This window comes from Giraffa tippelskirchi, chromosome 1 (assembly GCF_054371585.1).
Source record: "Giraffa tippelskirchi isolate mGirTip1 chromosome 1, T2T-mGirTip1v1.2.pri, whole genome shotgun sequence".
NCBI classification, from domain to species: domain Eukaryota; kingdom Metazoa; phylum Chordata; class Mammalia; order Artiodactyla; family Giraffidae; genus Giraffa; species Giraffa tippelskirchi.
This window is the reverse complement of record NC_137275.1, coordinates 92,435,477-92,456,384: the sequence shown is the minus strand read 5'-3', so window position 1 is coordinate 92,456,384 and position 20,908 is coordinate 92,435,477. Positions and strand designations below refer to the sequence as shown.

The 20,908-nt window shown below is 42.0% G+C and overlaps 1 protein-coding gene across 2 annotated transcripts; it reads right to left on the bottom strand.

Moving 5' to 3' along the window:
* Positions 1–746: 746 nt before the first annotated feature.
* Positions 747–20,757, bottom strand: CYP2U1 (cytochrome P450 family 2 subfamily U member 1). Of its 2 annotated transcripts, XM_081553407.1 has the most exons (5): positions 20,164–20,757; positions 7,666–8,301; positions 5,741–5,902; positions 4,022–4,189; positions 747–3,279 (listed from the first exon to the last, which is right to left on the bottom strand). In XM_081553407.1, the coding sequence occupies exons 1-5, from the start codon at positions 20,651–20,653 to the stop codon at positions 3,104–3,106; spliced, it is 1,632 nt and encodes a 543-aa protein (XP_081409533.1). In that variant the 5' UTR covers positions 20,654–20,757; the 3' UTR covers positions 747–3,103. The 2 variants fall into 2 exon arrangements, with proteins under 2 accessions (XP_081409533.1, XP_081409598.1); XM_081553472.1 differs by lacking the exon at positions 5,741–5,902.
* Positions 20,758–20,908: the final 151 nt, after the last annotated feature.

The following is a 20,908-nucleotide window of genomic DNA, read 5'->3' as shown; positions in this document are numbered from 1 at the left end:
ATCTGCAGATTCAGTGTCTGGTGAGAGCCTTCTTCCTGGTTCATGGACGGCTGTCTTTGCACTGTGTTCTGATATAACAGAAGGGGCCAGGCAGTGCTCGGGCTCTTATAAGGACCCTAATCATTCATGAGGGCTCCACTCTCATGACATAATCACCTCCCAAAGATTCTACCTCCAAATACCATCACACTGGGGATCAGATTTCAACTAATGAATTCTTGGTGAGGGACACAAACATTCAGTCTATAGCAGAGAGTTCTCGGGAAAGGCCACTTTAGATTGAACTTTAGTGGAAGCCGTGCCGGAGGAGGTGACCTCTGAGCTGTAACCTATAGGAGGAAGACTGGGCCATGGAAAAAGGCTGGCAGTGGGCTCATCTAGAGGAAAAATCCATAGGGTGGGGTATTTTAAAAACTCGTCTTCCTGAGCTAAGAAGTGTAATTGAGACAAGCACTTGATACTTGGCCACCATGGGCTGGTACAGATTCATCCATCCTTCAAATCATGCTGGATTTTGATGTGGGAAATAAGAAACATGGGCTTTAAGACAGCCCTGAGAGTAACTGTGTAAAAGAGAGCATATTTTAAAAGAATTATCCTCCAGCCTATAGATCATGCTTATATGTGGCCATCTCTCTCTTACTGGAGGTCTGTTCCCTCTTCCACTCCCTAACTTGACATCTGGTAAAAGAGAATTTTGCTTAGCAACTGAAATAAAACCCCCAAAATCCAGAAGTGACACTATCTCAGTTAAAATTAAAAGTTTAATAAAAACATCAAAAATTATGTTCATGATGAGGACTAAAAGTAGGTATCAGGCAGACTTATAAAACAAAGTACTATTCTTTTTACACTTCAAGTAAATCATCAAGTACAAAATCATAAAACATCAACACATGGGAGGAAAGCACTAACAGTCTTTGCAGTGATATGCCATAAACAGATATTTTTAAAGTGCTACAGTTTAAGGCATTATATTTTAAAGTTTAATAAACATCTGATTTCAACATACTCTCACAGAATAGTTTTTTTCTCAAATTAGCTGCAAACTGTTTAGGGAATACTGAAAATTTATAAATCGAGGAGTAATAAATTTGCTAATGTAAAGTTAATAGTGCAATTCCAAAGCATATGCAATTCCAAATGAGGAACAACACTGCCCTGCTCATGATGCAGGGTAATCCACACCACCCATCCAAGATCTGCACAACAAACTCCACTCACTCACAGTGCCTAGGCGTTTCATTCATTAGTTTTTTTTTAATTAGCAAAAAATGCTCAAGGCACCTAAAGATTGGCCTGTATTTCATTTATCCATGTTGAAAATCCAGAGAGACAGGCTGCTATGGGATCTAGTGGAGGTGGTACCAAGTAGTGGTAGAGGAAGAACTCTCCTGTTATAAACTGGTAGGTGTGAAACCAACAGTGGTACTTTTTATTAATAACTACACGAAGTCCTTAACTTCTCTAAACTTGAGCTTCATCAGCTACAAAATACCACCCTGTTACTGGACAGTCTGTAAGAATTACGTAAGTATTCAACTGAAGCATAAAGTATGGTGCCAGAATGAAGGCTCAAAAAGTACAGCTGGTCATATTATATCACGATTCCTTCCATATACAGAGTATAATGGGAGAATAAAGGAAAGGCCTGGCTACTTTTGGAGCACGTTCTCTGTGGACAGGTCTGCTCTTCATTGTCTAGGACTGCTCAGACATTTATCATCCTGGCTTCGTGGCAGCAAAAAAGGCCAGTAGCAACCCCATGACTGTGATAACTGAAAACACACCCCCATATTTCCAAACACCTCCTGAAAGAGGTCGTTACCTTTTTCGAGAACTGCTCTTTCAGAGGGAGCTTATTTATTAAGAAACAATGTAGTTATCTTAATAAGCAAAAGAATGCCTTCCTGTCTTTGCAAGTCTTCAGGGATGAGATATGTTAGGCCCACTGGCAGGAAGGAAGAACAGGAAAGGAACTGAGTTCAGTACAGCTTGAATCCTTCCCTCATAAATCCCAGTATCAAATTTCCCGAGCTCACTATTCAGGGCTCAAGTCAAAAGCTAGAGCTACATCCTTGTGGGTAAAGACAGCAGAAATGAATCCTGCCATGAAGCCACTTCTTCATCTAGGCTCACTGTTCATGTAGTTGAAATAGAAGGCAGACATATACATTCAGACCATATCCATTCCTCAACATACTGAACAAGGGTTCTCTTCATCCTATGTCTACAAAAAGTAAAAACTAAAATCATAAAAGGGTAACGATAACAAGTCCCCTAAAACCGACATAAGTTCTGTTCCAAGATTAAGTTCTAATTCATTGTCACTCAAGCCCACGTCCTTCTCTGATGAAGTATTAAAGTCTGAACACCACTTTCATGTTTCCATGGGTCTTAAACAGGTAGGTCTTCCTTCTCCTGAATTTGTTCTCCAGAACTTCACAGTATCTTAGTGATGTCAGAAAAGAAATGGGGCATTTGACCATCGTTCAAGCTGAGATGAGTGTCTGCAGTAGCACAGTGGTAAAGAATCTGCCTGCGGTGCAGGAGCCACAGGAGACCCAGGTTTGATCCGTGGGTCTGGAAGATCCCCTGGAGAAGGGAATGGCAACCCATTCCAGTATTCTTGTCTGGAGAATCGCATCGACATAGGAGCCTAGCGGGCTACAGTCCATAGGATCACAGAGTCGGAGACAACTGAAGCGACTTAGCACGCACACATGCATGCCAAGATATAAGGTTTTGTTACCGCCACCTTCCATGTGGAAAGACTGAGGCACTGAGAGATGAGAAATGCCCACTGGTGGAGCCCACTGGGCATAAAAATCCGTATCTCCTGCTTCCCCATCCACTACTTTGGTTGCCATCCCCCAAGTCACATGCATTATTGAAATGGCTGAAGTTTACTGCAGAGGAACTGCCCTCCCCCCAACCCCTGAAAAGGAAAAGTCCCACGTTTTCTACCCTCTTTCCAGTCTCTCTCTGATCTGAGCCCAACCTAGATCTTCAGAGTTGCCAGATCCACTGTTAATTACAGAAGAATCTGTTTAGAAGGATGTGTATTTACATTCTCTGCACCATCTCTTCATGGAGATGTTCTTTATCTCTTTGAAATGATTATATTAAATGGATGTGGGGCTAAAGTTAGACCATATTTCCCAGTCAGGATTGGCTTTGAGTCCTTAGGCAAAACAAAGGTGAAACTCTGCATTAGGCTCACGAACATCAGGAACAACTCCATCTTTGCCAGCTGCTCTCCCATACACACCCGCTTCCCTAAAAATGAGACCAGAAAAAAGGGATTACAAGACCACTCCTTTTCCTACCTCAAAAGAGATACATTTATACGAAAACTCTAAATTGAGTGTTTTAAAGGCAGACACAGAGAGGTTTGAAATAAAATTGCCACATATACCCCAGGGTTTCCCACAGTCTATGTGGATCAGAATTTTTACCAAGTTCACATTTTAGCTAACTCCTACTCACAAAAATCTATGCTCATCCTAGATAGAAACTGGAGACAGACCCAACGAGGCAGGCTACCTCGTCTCCTCCATACCTACTTATCTCTTTCCCTGCTCTTACCTGGAAGATTGAAGAGAAGAGACATCACATGAGAATCTCTGGAGCATTCCTTTTCTATAGAAAGAAGCCTCCTTGCCCTCATCTAGGAACTTAAAAGAGTAAGTGCTGAGATCAGAGATCCCGCCCTCTCACCCACTGTTCAGGTAGGTCGAAAGCTGCTCTTAAATCTAATAGGTCTCTGGGACTTAAACAATCACCTGGACAACTCAAAAAGGAAGATTTCTAGTCACATTTAACGATTTAAAATCAACTGCTTTCATTTTTTAAAATATGAAATGAACACAGTGGAGACGCATTATCTAAATTATTTGTCTCATATATTGGCCTGTCAAGAAAGACACATTTTTAAAAGAATATCATGAAATAATAAAAGATTCTTCTGGTTCTACTTCTTTCTTAATTACACCATTAAGAAAATAAAAGTTTAACTGACCTATCCCAAAAGGAATAAATGTTTCCTTTTTAATAAGTTGTCCTTGATCATCCAGAAATCGATCAGGGTAGAAATCATTGGGTTTCTCCCAGATGGCTGGGTCTCTGTGTACTGACCATAGGTTGGGTAATATTATCGTGCCTTTAGGAATGGTATACCCTTGGAGCACTAAAACAGAACAAAACCACAGAGTCATTCAACATGCTTTTACTAATAGCTTTCGGTAAACATCACTGTTTGAAGAAAAAAAGAGCTAGTTACGTATCTAGGTTCTTAACCTTCTGAGAGTAAATTTTCAGGTACTTTGAGGGCAGGGGAAAGACATTATTAACTGTCATCGTCTCCACACGGTCCCTGGACCCAGCCTGAGACAGAGCACAGGAGCTGCCCTGATGCATGCCGAGTTAATAAATTCAAACCATTAAAAATTATAATTAAGAGAAACATTAAAATAGAAATCATGTGGCATTTCAAGTAAACTGTTCCAAAAAATTATAAATTCCTCCCTGGTGGCTCAGTGGTAAAGAACCAACCTGCCAATGCAGGAGACACAGGTTCAATCCCTGGGTTGGGAAGATCCCCTAGAAAAGGGCATGGCAACCCACTCCTGTATTCTTGACTGGAGAATCCCATGGACAGAGGCGCCTGGCAGCCACACTCCATGGAGTCACAAAGAGTCGGACATAACTTAGCAAGTAAACTCAGATGGTAAAGAATCCGCCTGCAATGCAGGAGACCTGTGTTTGATCCCTGGGTCGGGAATATCCCCTGGAGAAGGGAACAGTTACCCACTCCATTCATGTCTGGAGAATTCCATGGACAGAGGAGCTTGGCAGGCTACAGTCCACAGGGTCACAAAGAGTCGGACATGACTGAGCGACTTTCACTTCACTTCACTTCAGATAACAATATTTCTTATATATAATTTTACAGCTCACAGAGTCTTTTATGTCCACACAACAATGCAATGAAGAAGGTAAACTAAAGGGATATACAGGACGTCAGCACTGGCTCTTACCAGCTGACAAGATCATATGTACTTTAAACAATGCCCCAAAGATGCCACACACACTACGTATCTAATTTCCACCAAGGAAACTGTTGAGTGATCCAATGTCATTTATAAGTGACTGGCTCCTATAATTGTCTTGTAAGTAGATTTAAACCCATTTCATCACAGGCTGTCTCCAGAGGACAGCTCCTTGCTATGAAGGAACTTTACAGAGTCTGAGTGCTGTAGGTGAGATGTCACTGTAGGTGAGAGGCTGAAACATGTGCCCCCAGAATCAGATGGGCTCTTCTAGTTCTTCACCATTTGTGCTTCAGTTGCAGAATTGTTAAAAACGATGAAGGGTAATTCCCAGTTGAACTCCTTAATTCCAAATTTAGGCTAGCTCTTCGGACCTCAAAGAACAGGAGGACTGAGAGGGACCTTTGTTAATTACTGTATCTGCCAATACAGCCACCTTAAACGACAGTCCAATTTGCCTGACCAGTGTATATGAACGTGCTTTGAAGGCTAGAGAGCTATTTACCAGACAGGCAGTGCTGGAACGCCAGCCAGTACAGCAGACAGGGACAGTGAGGCTGAAGCATCCCCTGGACATCTGATTACCCACGACAATGCCAAACCCCCACCGCACCATCACCTCAGGTCCTCTGGGTGAAGGGGCTGGGTTCCCTTCAAGGGCGTTCCAAGGAGGAAGGCCCTGGACTTGCCTGTTTTCTCTGAGGTCATGTGAGGGATGGAGAGTGGCACCACGGTGCTCAGCCTCTGCACCTCCATGATGGTGGCTTCTGTGTAGGGCATCCGCGGCTTGTCAGTGAGGGAGGGGGCGCGGTCAGCACCAATGACCCTTGCAATTTCTTCGTGAACCTTTTCTATACACACACACAAAAAAAAAAAATCCCAAAAGGAAAGCATAATCCAAAGGATAAGCCAGGAGAGACTGCCCTCCCATGCACATTTCCCATCACTACATCCACACAGCTGGGAAGTCGGCAGTAGAACCTGACTTAGCCTCCGTGAAGTGAAGCACCAGTCAGATATCCCAGTGGAGGCAGCTGGTCCCAGGGACTCTGTACCAGCCTGGAACTCTTAACAGAGCATGGCAGAGCAGATAGAAGGGCCACGGGGAAACTGCACTGGATTCAGGACCAGTGTGAATCACTCTCTCATATCAACTTTGAATTGGCTTTCTAAGCTTTTACCTGTGACAATGTGTGATGGCTCAACATGACCCCCAGTGACCCCACCTCTTGGTGGTCCCATCTTTGTGCTGTCCCCTCCCACTTTATACCAAACTGGTCTCTGTGACCAACAGAATAGGGACAAGTAATGGTATGACCATTCTGAGCTTGGGTTAGAGTTGACCACCATGGCTTCTGTCTGGACCACTCACTCTTGGGTCATTCACTCTGGGAGAAGCTGGCAGCCAAGTCAAGGTCTGAAGGGCAAGGCCCGCCAGCTGTCATGTGGACGAACCATCTTGCTAGAGGATCCTTCAGTCCTAGTCAAGTCTACAAGTCGCCCCAGCTAACATCTTGATTATAATTTCGTAAGAAATCCTATGCAGAACATCCAGGCTAAGCTGCTCCAAATTCCTGAGCCTGAGAAACTATGTGACATAATGAATGGTTGTTCTTTTAAGATGCTACATTTTGGGATAATTTGCTACTCATCAATAGTTAATGAATGTAGGTGGGCAAAAACCCCATCCACAGTAGGCAGAAAATGGTCCCCCAAGATGTCCATAATCCCTTAGAACCTATGAATATGCTATCTTATATGGTAAAGGGACTTTGATTAAATGAAGGACCTTGAGCTGGGGAGATTATGCTGGATTTTCTCAGTGTGCCCAGTCTAATTACATGGGTTTTAAAATTGGAGAACTTCTCCCAGTTTAGAGTCGGAGGGAGATGTGACTATGAAAAAATGGCCAGAGACATACAAGATGGATGGCTTCAAAGACGGGAGCAAGGGGGCCACCGGCCAAGGAAGCTGGAAATGGCAAGGAGATGGATTCTCCTCCAGCATGCCCAGCAAGGCATGCAGCCCTGCCAATGTCTTGATTTTAGCTCACTGAGACAGTGTCAGACTTCTAATGTACAGAACTCTAATGTAACAAATTTGTGTTAAGTCACTAAGTGTATGGTTATTTGTTGTAGGAGCAATGGAAAATGAATACACTTCTTCCCCCTGTGCTTCCACTGTGAACTTCCACTGATATTCACTACCTACTGGTATTGATGTGGTGGAACTAGCTCTGTGACCTTGTAAAAATCACAGAACTCTGGGCCTCTGGTCTCATTTTCAAAAAAGATGGATGAGTTAGATGATTATGATACTTTTCAACTCTAAAAGTCTTCTCTAAAGTTCTTTCTTCATCCTACTTCACACAGAACCAGACCTGTAGAGATTTAAAGCAGATGCATGCAAGCTGTGACCTTAGTGCCACTGTCTACAATCTTGGGAGTTTCATTGTTAACACCTTACCAATTCCCTATGAGATGCAAGCATTTCCATTTTGTTTTCCAGCCTGAAGACGTTGCTTATTGATAGGAGACACAGGATCACCAACGTTGTTGATCCTGATTTAAATATCCTGGTTTTGCCATGAATAAAGGAAACATCTGTTTATTACCTTGAATGTTGGGGTGCAGTGACATATACAGGAGGCACCAAAGCAAAGAGTTAGTTGTGGTATCAGTGCCAGCAATGAAGAGATCGCCAATGATATAAAATAAGTAATCTTCATCAAAACTACTATTGCTATTATTTTTCTTCTCCTCCTCCACATGGAGAAGATACATGTCTATGAAGTCCTGTGGGTTCTCTACATCCAAAGACTCGCGATGGTCTTTGATGATTTTTTTAAGGAAAATGGTTAAATCCTTTTCAATCTGTCTTAATTCCTTAAATGGTCCAAAAGGAAGGTAATAAAGCCAGGAGCATATGTTGACCAGGAGGAGCTGGGTGTTCAGACAAATTTCTAATGCTCGTGACATAAAATTAAGCATTTTCTTAAATTCACTATTGGTGTAATCAAAGCGCTGACCAAAGCACAAAGAGCAAATGATGTTAGAGACGGCGTTGTTGACAATGGGGAAAGGATTGAAGGGGGCTCCTCCGTGCTTTTGCATTTCCTCTTTCACATATTTGAACTCCTCAATAATCTTGGGCTCCAAGCTAAGCTTTCCCAAGCCAAAATGACGAAGAGTTGAATGAGAGAACTTCCTCTGTTGTCTCCAGACTGGACCATAATGTGCAAAAACAATCCCTGCAAAAGGAAACCAAGGAAAGAAAGTGAGAGACAGCAATGCTTGATAATTAATACTGAAGAGGACCAACCATGAAGTGGACTTGTATTTCTCAAGTCACTTGTGCAAAGCTCATATACGTACAGATAAGGACCACCAGCCAGGAAGAACGATTGGCAAAATTTATTTATCCAGATAGTGTTATGTTTCTAATAACAAAAATCATAATGAATTTCATTAGAAAACTTAGCTAAAAAGCTTATAATTCCTGGTGAAATGAGAGAAAACAAGATTCGATTTCTAGAGTTACATAAATTTCAAAATCTTATCTCTTAAAGTGAACCCAGACTTAGAAAATGTCTCAAGCTAGCTACACCCATATTCTCAACATTCTGAACAGAAGAAGAAGCACAGTAACAGAGTGCACACGAGGGCAGAGACAAAATCTGAGTTTGCTCATCATTAAAATCCAAACTTCCGGCACGTGCTACACACAGAGGAAGAGCTTGTTAAGTATTAGCTGAATAAATCAGTGACCCAACTGAATTAGAACAGTGGTCAAGCTTGGATCAAATAACTGGCAAGTAATCTAAAATATCTGCTGTTGCAAACAGCCCTAATTTAAAAGCATCTGAACTCTAGGACATTCACAACTACATCTTATTTGATTCTCACTTACGTTATACATCTTTCACCATCAAACCCAACAGAATTGCTCTCAGATGTTGTATCAAATTGTTCTCAGGTATTCCTTGCTTCCTGTCACTTACTTCATCCTCCTCTTTTCCATGGTGTGCTTTATTGTTTCAGCCAGATCTCCTCCTTCCTTCCCATTTTTCATCTACTTCATTCCTGCTACCTTCAAGGACATGCTTCATTCACTTAACAAATATTTCTGCATGCCTACTATGTACCAGACACTGGGATGCTGTGAATACAGCTGAGAATGAAATAAAGACCTATATCTCAGTGGCTAAGTCTTCTCATGATCTCTGATGTCTATGTAAAATGATTCTCAATAAAAAAAACAGCCATATGGTCAAACGTTTTGAATGATTGATCAGGTTCATTTTCCTGCCTGGAATCTTCCACATATCTGCTCAAATATGATATTCTTTCTAGGCCTTTTGTTTAGGTGTTTTATGACTTCCATTTGTCACCATCTACAAGTTTTTTTAGGGGCTTCCCAGGTAGTGCTAATGGTAAAGAACCTGCCTGCCAATGCAGGAGACATGAGACATGGGTTTGATCCCTGGGTTGGGAAGATCCCCTGGAGGAGGGCATGGCAACCCACTCCAGTATTCTTGCCTGGAGAACCTCATGGACAGAGGAGCCTGGTCAGCTACAGTCCATAGGGTCGCAAAGAATTGAACACTGAAGCGTTGTAGCGTAGCATAGAAAATTTTTTGGACCTTCCTGTGTTGAACCCATTTCCCTGGAATCTATGTCTTTTTCTTCTTTACTCCTGTATTTTGTTGAAGCCTATCCTCTAGTAGTTTCCTGGGAAAGGATACATCAGAGACAAATTTCTAAAGATTTTTGCAAATGTATTAATTGTACCTTTCCCCCTCCATCAGAATTTTTAAAACATTGCTAAGAGTACATTGATGTGTCATAAAATATGCACACATTCAATGTGACTAGATATTGCCAAACTCCTCTCCAAAGTGGGAAAGACCCCAAAAGTGTGCCTATCAGAAGTATATTAACGATCTCTTGTCAAATAGTTGCCATCACTTGGCAGTTATCAACCTTTTATTTTTGCCAGAGGGCTGAAATGCATCTCACTCTGATTTTTATTTGCATGTCCCTGATTGTTACAGTGAGTTGAAGCAGCTTCTCATATGGCTATTGTCCAAGTTTCCTATTCTGTGATTTGTACTTATAAACTGTGCAATTTTCTTCTTATCTTTTACATGCAAAGGAGATACTGTCTTCCATCACGTGAATTGCTTTTTTTATGTTTTCATGTTATTACTTGATAAACAAGTTTTAAACATGAAGGTAGTTGCATTTACCAATCTTTTCTTAGTGGTTTGTGCTGTGTATCTTATTTTAAAAGTCTTTTCCCACCACAGGTTCATAAATACAACTATTTTCTTGTAAAATTAAAACATTTTGCTTTTTCACATTTAAGTCTCTATAGCCTACCTGGAGTTTATACTTATGTTAGGTATTCCTACTTGTTGTGAAGAAGGAATCCACTTTACCTCCTATTTTGATAATCTGTTATTCAAGCACCATTTTTGGAACAGTTTCTCCTTTTCTATACTGATCTACAACACTACCTCTGTCATACATTTGCTGTATACAGGCAGCTCCATTTACAGGTTGTCTAGTCTGCTTTATTGTATACTGCTGCTGTTGTTTAGTTGCTAAGTTGTGTCCAACTCTTTGGGACCCCATGGACTGTAGCCCACCAGGCTTCTCTGTCCATGGGATTTCCCAGGCAAGAATACTGGAGTGTATTGCCATTTCCTTCTCTAGGGGATCTTCCCAACCCAGTGATCAAACCCACGTTTCCTGCATTGGCATGCAGATTCTTTATCACTGAGCCACCAGGGAAGCCCACTAATTTTCAGACCTTTATCCTAATAAAGGATAGTGAAGGTTCTACAAGGGTTTCCCTGGTGGCTCATTGTAAAGAATCTGCATGCCAATGCAGGAGACACCCCTGGGTTGGTAAGATCTCCTGGAGAGGGGAATGGCTACCGACTCCAGTATTCTTACCTGGAGAATCCCATGGACAGAGGAGCCTTGGGCTCCAGTCCATGGGGTCACAAAGAGTCCAACACTATTGAGAGACTAACACTTTCACTTTTAAAGGCTCTACAGTTGCCTTTGAGATCCACTCTAGCTGCAGTCCACAAGTATTGTTTGCATGTCTTTTCAATGCATTTTAAGTATAAAATTGTTCTTCTATTATGATTCTCTTTTGCCACCTAGGTTAACTGGCTTATGCTGATTTTTTACATCGATGAGGTTAGCTTTTTAGTCTAGTATGTGATCAATTTTAATAAATCTCCAAATAAAGTAGGGAAGAATTTTTATATAAGCAATTGTTGAGCGTAAGGTCCTCTTTTTTTGAAATTTTTAAAAAACTTTTAATTTTATATTGGAGTATAGCCAATTAACAATGTTGTGATAATTTCAGGTGAAGAGCCAAAGGGACTCAGCCATACATATACATGTATCCAATACAATTGAAATTTAGCATTTTAAAATTGTCATTTTGAAACTAAAGAAGAAACCGAAAAGATAGTGATTTTTGCATACTGTTACATGACCTTATTAAAGCTTTTTTTCATATGAAGGATGAGAGCACTAAAAAATGACCCACTACAGGTAATAAATACACTAAGCATGCCACTGTAAGGTCCTTTCCAACAAAGAAAGCTAGATAACTGTTAGAATCAAATCTTCTTTATCCTTACCAAATTTTTATCTGCCTGATCTCTCAACTATTCAAATACTTATGTTAAAATATTTTGCTCTAATGGTACTTGTCAATTTCTTTTTGCAATTATGTAAGCTTCTGTTATGTGTATGTGTATATATACATATACATATACATATATATATATGTATATATATATATATCTGCTGCTGCTGCTGCTGCTAAGTCTCTTCAGTCGTGTCCGACTCTGTGCGACCCCATAGACGGCAGCCCACCAGGCTCCGCCGTTCCTGGGATTCTCCAGGCAAGAACACTGGAATGGGTTGCCATTTCTTTCTCCAATGCATGAAAGTAAAAAGCGAAAAGTGAAAGTGAAGTCGCTCAGTTGTGTCTGACTCTTAGCGACACCATGGACTGCAGCCCTCCAGGCTCCTGTGTCCATGGGATTTTCCAGGCAAGAGTACTGGAGTGGGTTGCCATTGCCTTCTCCGATATATATCTATATATGTATATATAAAATATTTTAAGAATTAAAATATATAATTAAAATACACAAAAATTTTATATATCTATGTATCTATGTTGTTAGGTACATATATTAATACATGCCAGACAACACTGTCAGCTACATTCAAATTTAGAAATATTTTATCTTCCAGGTTAAAAAAAAAAAGAGTTTCTTTTATCATCATGTAATGCCTTCCTTATTCTTTATTTCTTTAGTTTTGGGGCTGTGCTAGGTCTTCGTTGCTGCACTCTGGCTGTCTCTAGTTGCGGCAAGTGGGGGCTACTCTCCAGTTGTAGCGCACAGGCTTCTCATTGTGGTAGATTTTCATCTTGCATGGTACAAGGTCATATCTCTCTGCCCTCATTCCCCTCCCTACTTCAAATCACTGGCTGACCAAGAGGTCACTAAAATCCAAAGTTCTTCAAAAGCATCTATTTTCTATTTTCTGCAGGGAAGGTGGTGGTGGTAAGGAACTGGTCTAACTCTAGTTTATACACACTTCAAGCAATTGCTGTTTTCAGCTCTCTGGCTCATCCCTATCTCCTGTGATCATTGGTACTTCTGATTCCTGAGCCTTTCTGGGACTCCTTAGGAAGAACTGTACCACACTCCACTAGTACCTCCCTCTGTAGAAACTTAAGGGTGGTCACCCACCACTCTTTGAAGTCATTTGCCAATCCTGTCTCCGCTTTTTGTCTTCAGATGTTGTGGTACAGGGTTATAGGTACATTTCATCATGGATGGAGTAGGTGGCTTCTGTGAAAAGTCCCTCTGGTGTAGTGTGTGATTTTCAAGACAAAGAAGGAATAAAAATATATTAGCTACTCCTGAAACCAGGCTCTCTTTGTTTACTAAAGCCCCATAAACTATTTTCTAGGGAACCACAGCTTAGTCACACTTCCTGTCTTTAACCATGCCCAAACCTTTTGCTGCTGTCAGCATTCAGAGGCTGTGTTATTGGGCTCTCTTCTCTTTCCTTGGAGAGATATGGTCTCTCACTGTAACTTCAGGATTTTATTCTAATTTTAACTACCATCTAATTTAAGATGTCACATATGACATCTCTGGTCTGTCCTATTTCTCAAGGGATTTTATTGTTTTGTTATGTCCTCAGTCTGTGTCATCTACTCATCATCTTTCAAATTCTCACCTTTAAACTCATCTTTAAATCCATACATTTGGATTTTAGAAACATCTTATCTAGCAAAATGCCCTCTATTAGTTTTTCCAATATTTATTTAGAGTCCCCTATGTGCCAGCTACTAAGGGCATATGGATTTAAAAGACACAGTCGCTGTTCTCAAGATGCTTTCAGTTTTTTGAGGAACTGGATAAAATCAACAACTCTAATATACTGTTTTATGCTGGACTCTACTGAAGTCGCATAGCATATTGAATGTTGTATGGTGGGTTGCACTAAAGTTGCATAATTGGTATGTATGGTATTGAATGTTGCATTGTTGGACTGTACAGCATTGAATGCTGTATGCTGGACTATACTGAATGTTCCATTGTTGGGATACATTGTATTAAATGTTGTATGTTGGAGGCTATTGAGGTTTCAATGTAAACAGAAGAAAGAGCATCCTGTCAGGTGAGTGAAAGCAGTACTTCTCAGGACATCTGAATGATACTTCATTTGTAAATAAGGATGTATATGAAGGCACATTTTAGAAAAATAAAGAACTTGGGGAAAGTTAAAGAGGGGCTGAATTATCTTTAGGGAAAAATTCAGGTTTAGATAAGGCGGGGAAATGGAGGGAACCCTCTCAAGAGAGGCTGGTACTTGGGCATTGGGTATTGACAACAACTTGACAGGTATGAGGACTTCCCCAGAAGCTCAGATGGTAAAGAATCTGCCTCAAATGCAGGAAACCTGGGTTTGATCCCTGGGTCAGGAAGATCCCCTGGAGTAGGAAATGGCAACCCACTCCAGTATTGTTACCCAGAGAATTCCAGGGATAGAGGAGCCTGGCAAGCTACAGTCCATGGGGTTGCAAAACTAGGACACGACTGAGTGACTAACAATTTCACTTTGACAGATATGAGGTGCAAGACATAAGACGTAACCAAGGAGACAGTGTCTGAGAATATCAGGAATGAGAGGCATGGACAGAATTAATGGCATCAGGGTTTCAAACCTTGTAAAATACCCTGGTCGTGAAGCCAGAATGGCTTAGAGTCTTAGAGTGTTTGGAAAAGGTTCAGGCATATCTTCCAATTGTTGACACCTCCATTCTTTTTTTTTTGACATCTCCATTCTTATGTATACAATTGTTGTCTACAAAGACTTCATCCCAAGGGGGATAAAAAACACTGAAAAATAAAATGACTCCAAAGCAAAATCAGGACTCTGGTTTGGAAAAGACAAAACATACCCTCAAGCTAGTTTGGCAAAAAGGCCAAGTAGGCTGTGGACGGACTCAAAAAGCAGAAAGAGCTGGGTATCACCACCTCGGAGAGGACTAAATGTCACAGGACTCCTTCTCTCCGCACCCACTTTCACTTCTTTCTGCCTGCCTGACTTTCTTCTTTCTTACTGTGAACCAGGTTCTCCAAGAATCAGGAGCTACCCTGAGATGCCCATTCTCCCATTTTCACCGCTAGAGAGAAAAGCTCTTCTAAAACCCTCTATTCTCTATTTATAACCTGAAAAATAACGGAGAAGGACTCAAATGTTTCAGTCAAGTATTCCATGGTGATACCACTTTGGAATAATTTACATTTATTAGTTTTGCCTTGAGGTTTTCAAACTATGCCATTCTGGTAAGTAAAGTACTCCTTGGGTAGCCTTGGCTCTGACTTAATAACCTGTTTATTTGAAGTAGAGTTGATTTACAATATAATTTCAGGTATACAAAATTAGTTTCAGGTATACAAGATGATTCTGTATTTTTAAATTATACTCCATTTAACATTATTATAAATATTGGCTATATTCCTTGTGATGTACAATATATCCTTGTAGCTTACTTATTTCATACCTAGTAGTCTGTACCTCTTAACCTGACTTTGTAGCTTTATTAACTATCCTGCTCAGGAACAGAATCAGATGGATCAATAGGTTTGATGGACATAGCTACTGTAGAACATCTTTACGGTCTATTTAGCTGACTATAGTTCTTATGCTTAAAAAGAACACCAACTTGTCTAAGCACAATCATTTGAAAAACTCAAATAAATAACTTCCCTACATGCTAGAACATGACAATATGTTAAGTGAACAATTTCCAGCACATCACTGTTTATGAAACATTCCTTCTCTGCTAGTCTCACGAACTTTAGTAGCAAAATTCTTTAAAAACATTTTGTAAGAAACATTCAATAACACTACTGGTCTCCAGTTCCTAATATCACCTTCTCTTATAGTCTATACATCCTCCTTCTGGACAATTTCACATGTTACAATGTTGCCACTGGAAACAGCACTGAAGTGAATGAGCAGGGAGTGAGCAATGCCTGGACACTCCTCAGATCTTGCTGAGCTGAGTCTCTCAGCCTTTCACTCCTGTGGCCGATCTCCTTCAAGCTGACCATGCCCTCCACTTCTAGACCTATGAAGTCAACCCAGAACTCATCTGCTCCTTTGTCCCTTGATGGGCATCTTGAGATAAATCCACCTTCTACTGTTTTATTCTTCACCCTTGAAATAATTCCATTAAAGATTCCTTGACTATCTACATATTCCTATGCAGATGGCCTATTGTTTATTCCAAGTAAAATCCATAAGCATTTCCCTTGCTACATATGGTTCTTGCTTTACCTTCTCCTGTCAACCACCTTCATTAGCAACAGAAATTTCTTCCAGCACATTTGCCCAACATATATCCACCAGAACACCAGAGCAGCATTGCCTGAGAAGTCCTACCTGTGTCTTGGGGGAATTAATACTTTAGGTCAGACACTGAAGCAGCATATTATCCTGGGCACCCAAGACTTTCCTAAATAAGGAGGGATCTAATAACAAGCTGTGATCCAACTGATACTTAAGAACTGCTTTGTTATATATAACTGCCTTATATATGTAATAATAACCACCTTATTATATATAACTACCTTATTATGTATAATAATAACTGCCTTACAATATATTTATGTATAATAACTATCTTATTATATTACATATAATGATAACTGCCTTATTATATATAATAAGGCAGTTTTTAAGTATTAGTTGGATCACAGCTTGTTATTAGATCCTTCTAATAACATCTCTGCTAGTCTCACGAACTTTAGTAGCAAAATTCTTTAAAAACATTTTGTAAGAAACATTCAATAACACTACTGGTCTCCAGTTCCTAATATCACCTTCTCTTATAGTCTATACATCCTCCTTCTGGACAATTTCACATGTTACAATGTTGCCACTGGAAACAGCACTGAAGGGAGTGAGCAGGTAGTGAGCAACGCCTGGACACTCCTCAGATCTTGCTGAGCTGAGTCTCTCAGAGAGTCTTGAGAGCCCGGGATAATTTGGTGCTTCACTTAAAGTATTAATTCCTCCAAGAGACAGAGCCTATTGTACAAAGTGAAGTTAAGTCAGAAGGAGAAAGACAAATATTGTATATTAATGCGTGTGTATGGAATCTAGAAAGATGGTTGTGATGAACCCATCTGCAGGGCAGCAATGGAGACACAGACATAGGGAACAGACTTGAGGACACAGTGGGGGAGGGAGAGGGTGGGATGAATGGGGAGAGGAGCATGGAAACATACACATCACCGTATGCAAAACAGACAGCCAGTGGGAACTTGCTGTGTGACACATGGAGCTCAACCCAGTGCTCTGTGACAATCTAGAGGGGTGGGATGAAGAGGGAGATGGAGGGAGGTTTAAGAGGGAGAGGACATACGTATACCTGTGACTGATTCATGTTGATGTATGGCAGAAATCAGCACAATATCGTAAAGCAATTATCCTCCAATTAAAAAAAAACTGCCTTATTATGGATTATTGACCAAACTATACACCCACCAAGAAGGACCTCAGTGAAGAAAATCTAATTCTTACTTTTAAAAAATCAGGAGGAAAAGACAGGCAGGCAACAAAAGTGACAATACAATGTGTTAAGTACAACGATAGGTGCTTGCGTACATGCCTTCATTCATTTCTCGACTACCTACTCTGTGCCAATTAGTGGGGGTACAGTGGTTAATAAGATGACCTAAATCTTTACCCTCACAGAGGTCACATTCTGGAGGTAGGTGGGGTTGGTAATAGGCTAAATGCTTTCAAAATGTTTAATGAATGAGTTTAGTGAAATATGAATGAGATTAAGTTATGATATTGGACAGTGTCTAAAATAAGAGTGAAAGGTGACATTTGACCCAAGAGATGATAAAGAGTCAGCCAAGCAAAAAGTTACTCCAGGCCCAAGGATAACAAAACCCAGTAGCCTGAGGCAGTCACCAGCTTGCCAGGAGTCAGCTTAGTGTGTCCAGAGCAGACACTGTACTTGAAATGTACAAGGAAAGGGAGACTAGAAAAAGATAAAGTCCAAATGGCAGACAGAAGCCAGATCCTTTAGGGCATATAGGTTGGAAGCAATTGGTTTCAGTGGCAGAGTGACATGATTTGTTCTGATTTGTGTTTTTTTTTTTTTTTAAAGAGATCCCTTTGATTGCTGTATATATGAATGATCAGAGCAGAAGCAAGCAGCCTAGTTAAGAGGCTTCTGCAGTAAGAGATGAGAATTGATTGATTGTAGCTTGGATAAGATGGAGATGGGGAAAAGTGAATGGATATAGGACACGGATGTATCTGCAGTAGGGACTTACTGACTGACTGGTAGGGAATGGGGTGAGAGTTTAAATGAAAACAGTGGTATCACAGAGAAAAGAGTAATGCACCTCTGCCTGGGAGGGTAGAGAAATATGTCACAGAACATATTCTCAGAGAGGAGACATTTAAGCAGGTATGAGAAAACAGAGCACAAGTATTGGTAAGGATGTGGGGAAACTGGAATGTTGGTTATTGCCGGTAGGAACGTAAAATGGTGCAGCTGCTATGGAAAATGATATGGCAGTTACTCAAAAATTAAACATAAAATTACCTATGATCAAGCAATTCCACTTCTGGATTTATACCCAAAAGAACTGATAGCAGGACTTTGAGCGGTTATTTGTAGATATACCATACTCACAGCAGCATTTTTCATAACAGTCTAAAGGTAGAAGTACCCACTAGTCCATCAAGGATGAATGGATAAACAAAGTGCAGTGTATACATTAAATGGAACAGTAGTCACTCTTAAAAAGGAAGAAAATTCTCACACATGCCACAAGATGGATGAACCTTAAAACATTATATGAGGTGAAATATATCAGTCACAAAAGGATAAATACTGCATGATTCCACTTATATAAATTACCTAGGATGGAAAATAGAATGGTGGTTGCCAGAGGTTAGCGACTTCTTTAATGTTTAGTGAGTGTTCAGTGTTTGTTTAATGGGTATAAAGTTCCAGTTTTGCAAGATAAAGAGAGTTCTGGAGATAGTGGTGATGGTTTCACAAACAATGTTATTATTGACTTAATGCCGCTGAGCTGTATGCTTAAAAATGATTAAGATGGTAAATTTTATGCTATCTGTACTTCACCATATTAAAAAAAAGAGAGAGAAAGAGAAGAAAAGGAGGCAGAAGTTCTCCAGGTGGCCATGAGATCAGAAGAGAATTCCAGGTAGAAGCCAGCAGCCTGTGTGAAGGCATGGAGAGGGTGAGGTATGGACTGTGACATGTGTAATTTGTTTTTCAGTAATATAAAAATTAATGTTTTAAACATTAAAATATTAAGATCATCTTTACTATTCATTTAAAATCCTGATGCAAAAATCTGGCTTAATCAGAGTTTAAAAAGCCTGCATCTCTTTATGCCACATTCCAAGAAGGGGAAGCAGTAGTTCATTTACTTAACAGTTAACTGACTCCTACTTCCAGGTGGCACAATGGTAAAGTATCTGCCTGCCAATGCAGGAGATGCAAGAGACAAGGTGTTCAACCCCTGGGTCAGGAGATTCCCTGGAGAAGGTACTGGCAACCCACTCCAGTGTTCTTATTTGAAAAATTCCATGGACAGAGGAGCCTGGTGGGCTACAGTCCACGGGGTCGCAAAGAGTCAGACACGACTGAGCACACACACACTACACTACTACGCTACTGTGTGCTAGGAAGGACAAGGAATTACTCTGTCCTCCTAGATGTCAATCTAGTGGTGAAGACACACCTTTGAGCCCAAGGTTACAAAATTCTGAAGCCTCAGGACTGATAACTGCAGGGAAGAAAAAGTACTTTTGGAATGAAACAAGTTCTAACAAGGGAGCGTAACTTACCTGGAGCAGAAGTGAGGGGAAAAAAAACACAAAACCAAAACTCCCTGCAGGAAAGACACTGAAATTAACACCTGAGTTAAGGATAGTATTGACACTGATGGAAAAATAGCCTGGGACCTGTGCCGGCCAATAAAACAGAGGGAACACTGATAAACAAAGGGCAACTGTGATATTCGACTGCAGCAGATAAGATGTTTACCAACCCTCAAAACTGCCCGACTTAGACTTCCATAAGCAGGAATCACAGAGGCTCTGAACCTGATGTATTAGGTTTGTCAATTGGCTCCTATCTTATGGGAAAATAATCACATTAAATTCTTGCACTCAGGAGGCCAACGGTGTAAATATCCCTCTCTCTTTTTAACCAGGCCAAAGTTTCTCATGGGGAACACAGCCTGAAGAGTGAGGCCTTGTTCTGGGAAGGAGTGAATACTCCTGGGGCGGATGGAGTCTATCACAGCTGGACGGATGGGATCTCAAAGGCACCGGGAGTGGGAGGCGCGCCTCCCTCCACCTCCGTCCGGGCGCAGGTGTGAGGCGGGCCAGGTGCGCCGCCGCAGGGGCACAGAACCCACAGCCTCTGCGCACCTGCAGCCCCATCCGCGCGTTCACACGGCCCGTGACCCCCAAGGCGCGGCCCAGCTCACCCTTCCCCTTGGTCATGATGGAGGTGAGCGGCATCCGCGGGCGGTCGCTGAAGACCTCAGCCTGCTGCACCAGCGCCTCTCGCACGCTGTGGAAGTCGTTGAGGACCACCACCAGGTAGTGGCCGATGAAGAAGCTAAAGATGTTGCCGTACACACGGCCCAGGTCGGTCAGGAGCAACTGCACGCCCTGACCCGAGGTATTCCTTTCTCCGTTTCTCGCCCGGCTATACGGCCAGCTCTTCCTTCGGAGAAAAGGCGGCAGCAGCACGAAGCCGAAGTTGCCCACCACGGGCCAGGGCGTGGGCCCCGGGGGGATGCCCCGCTCCGGGAGCCGCCACAGCCAGCTCCAGCCCAGCAGCGCGGCGAGGACGAGCAGCAGGAGCGCGCCGCCCGTGGGGTCCAGCCGCAGCAGCCCCGGGGGCGCGTGCAGGAGGCGCAGAGGCCAGGGCGCGTCCTCGGTGGGGGGCTGGGGAAGCCCGGGGGAGGCCATGGCCTGTGCGCCGGTGTCTGCAGCCCGGGGCTCTTGCCGCAGACCCCACGAGAGTGTTCCCCGACACTGGTGCCCGGCCCCAGGGCCAACTCCCCTGGAAGCCCAGGGGCGGGGAGGAGCCGCGGATGCCACTCCGGATTGGCTGCGCCCACCTCCGCCTGTCCCTCCAATCAGCGGCGCCCGAGCGAAAACGGGGACGCGCTCGCAACCGCGCTTTAGAGGTCTGCGGAGCAGGCTGGGCTCGCTGTCTGAAAG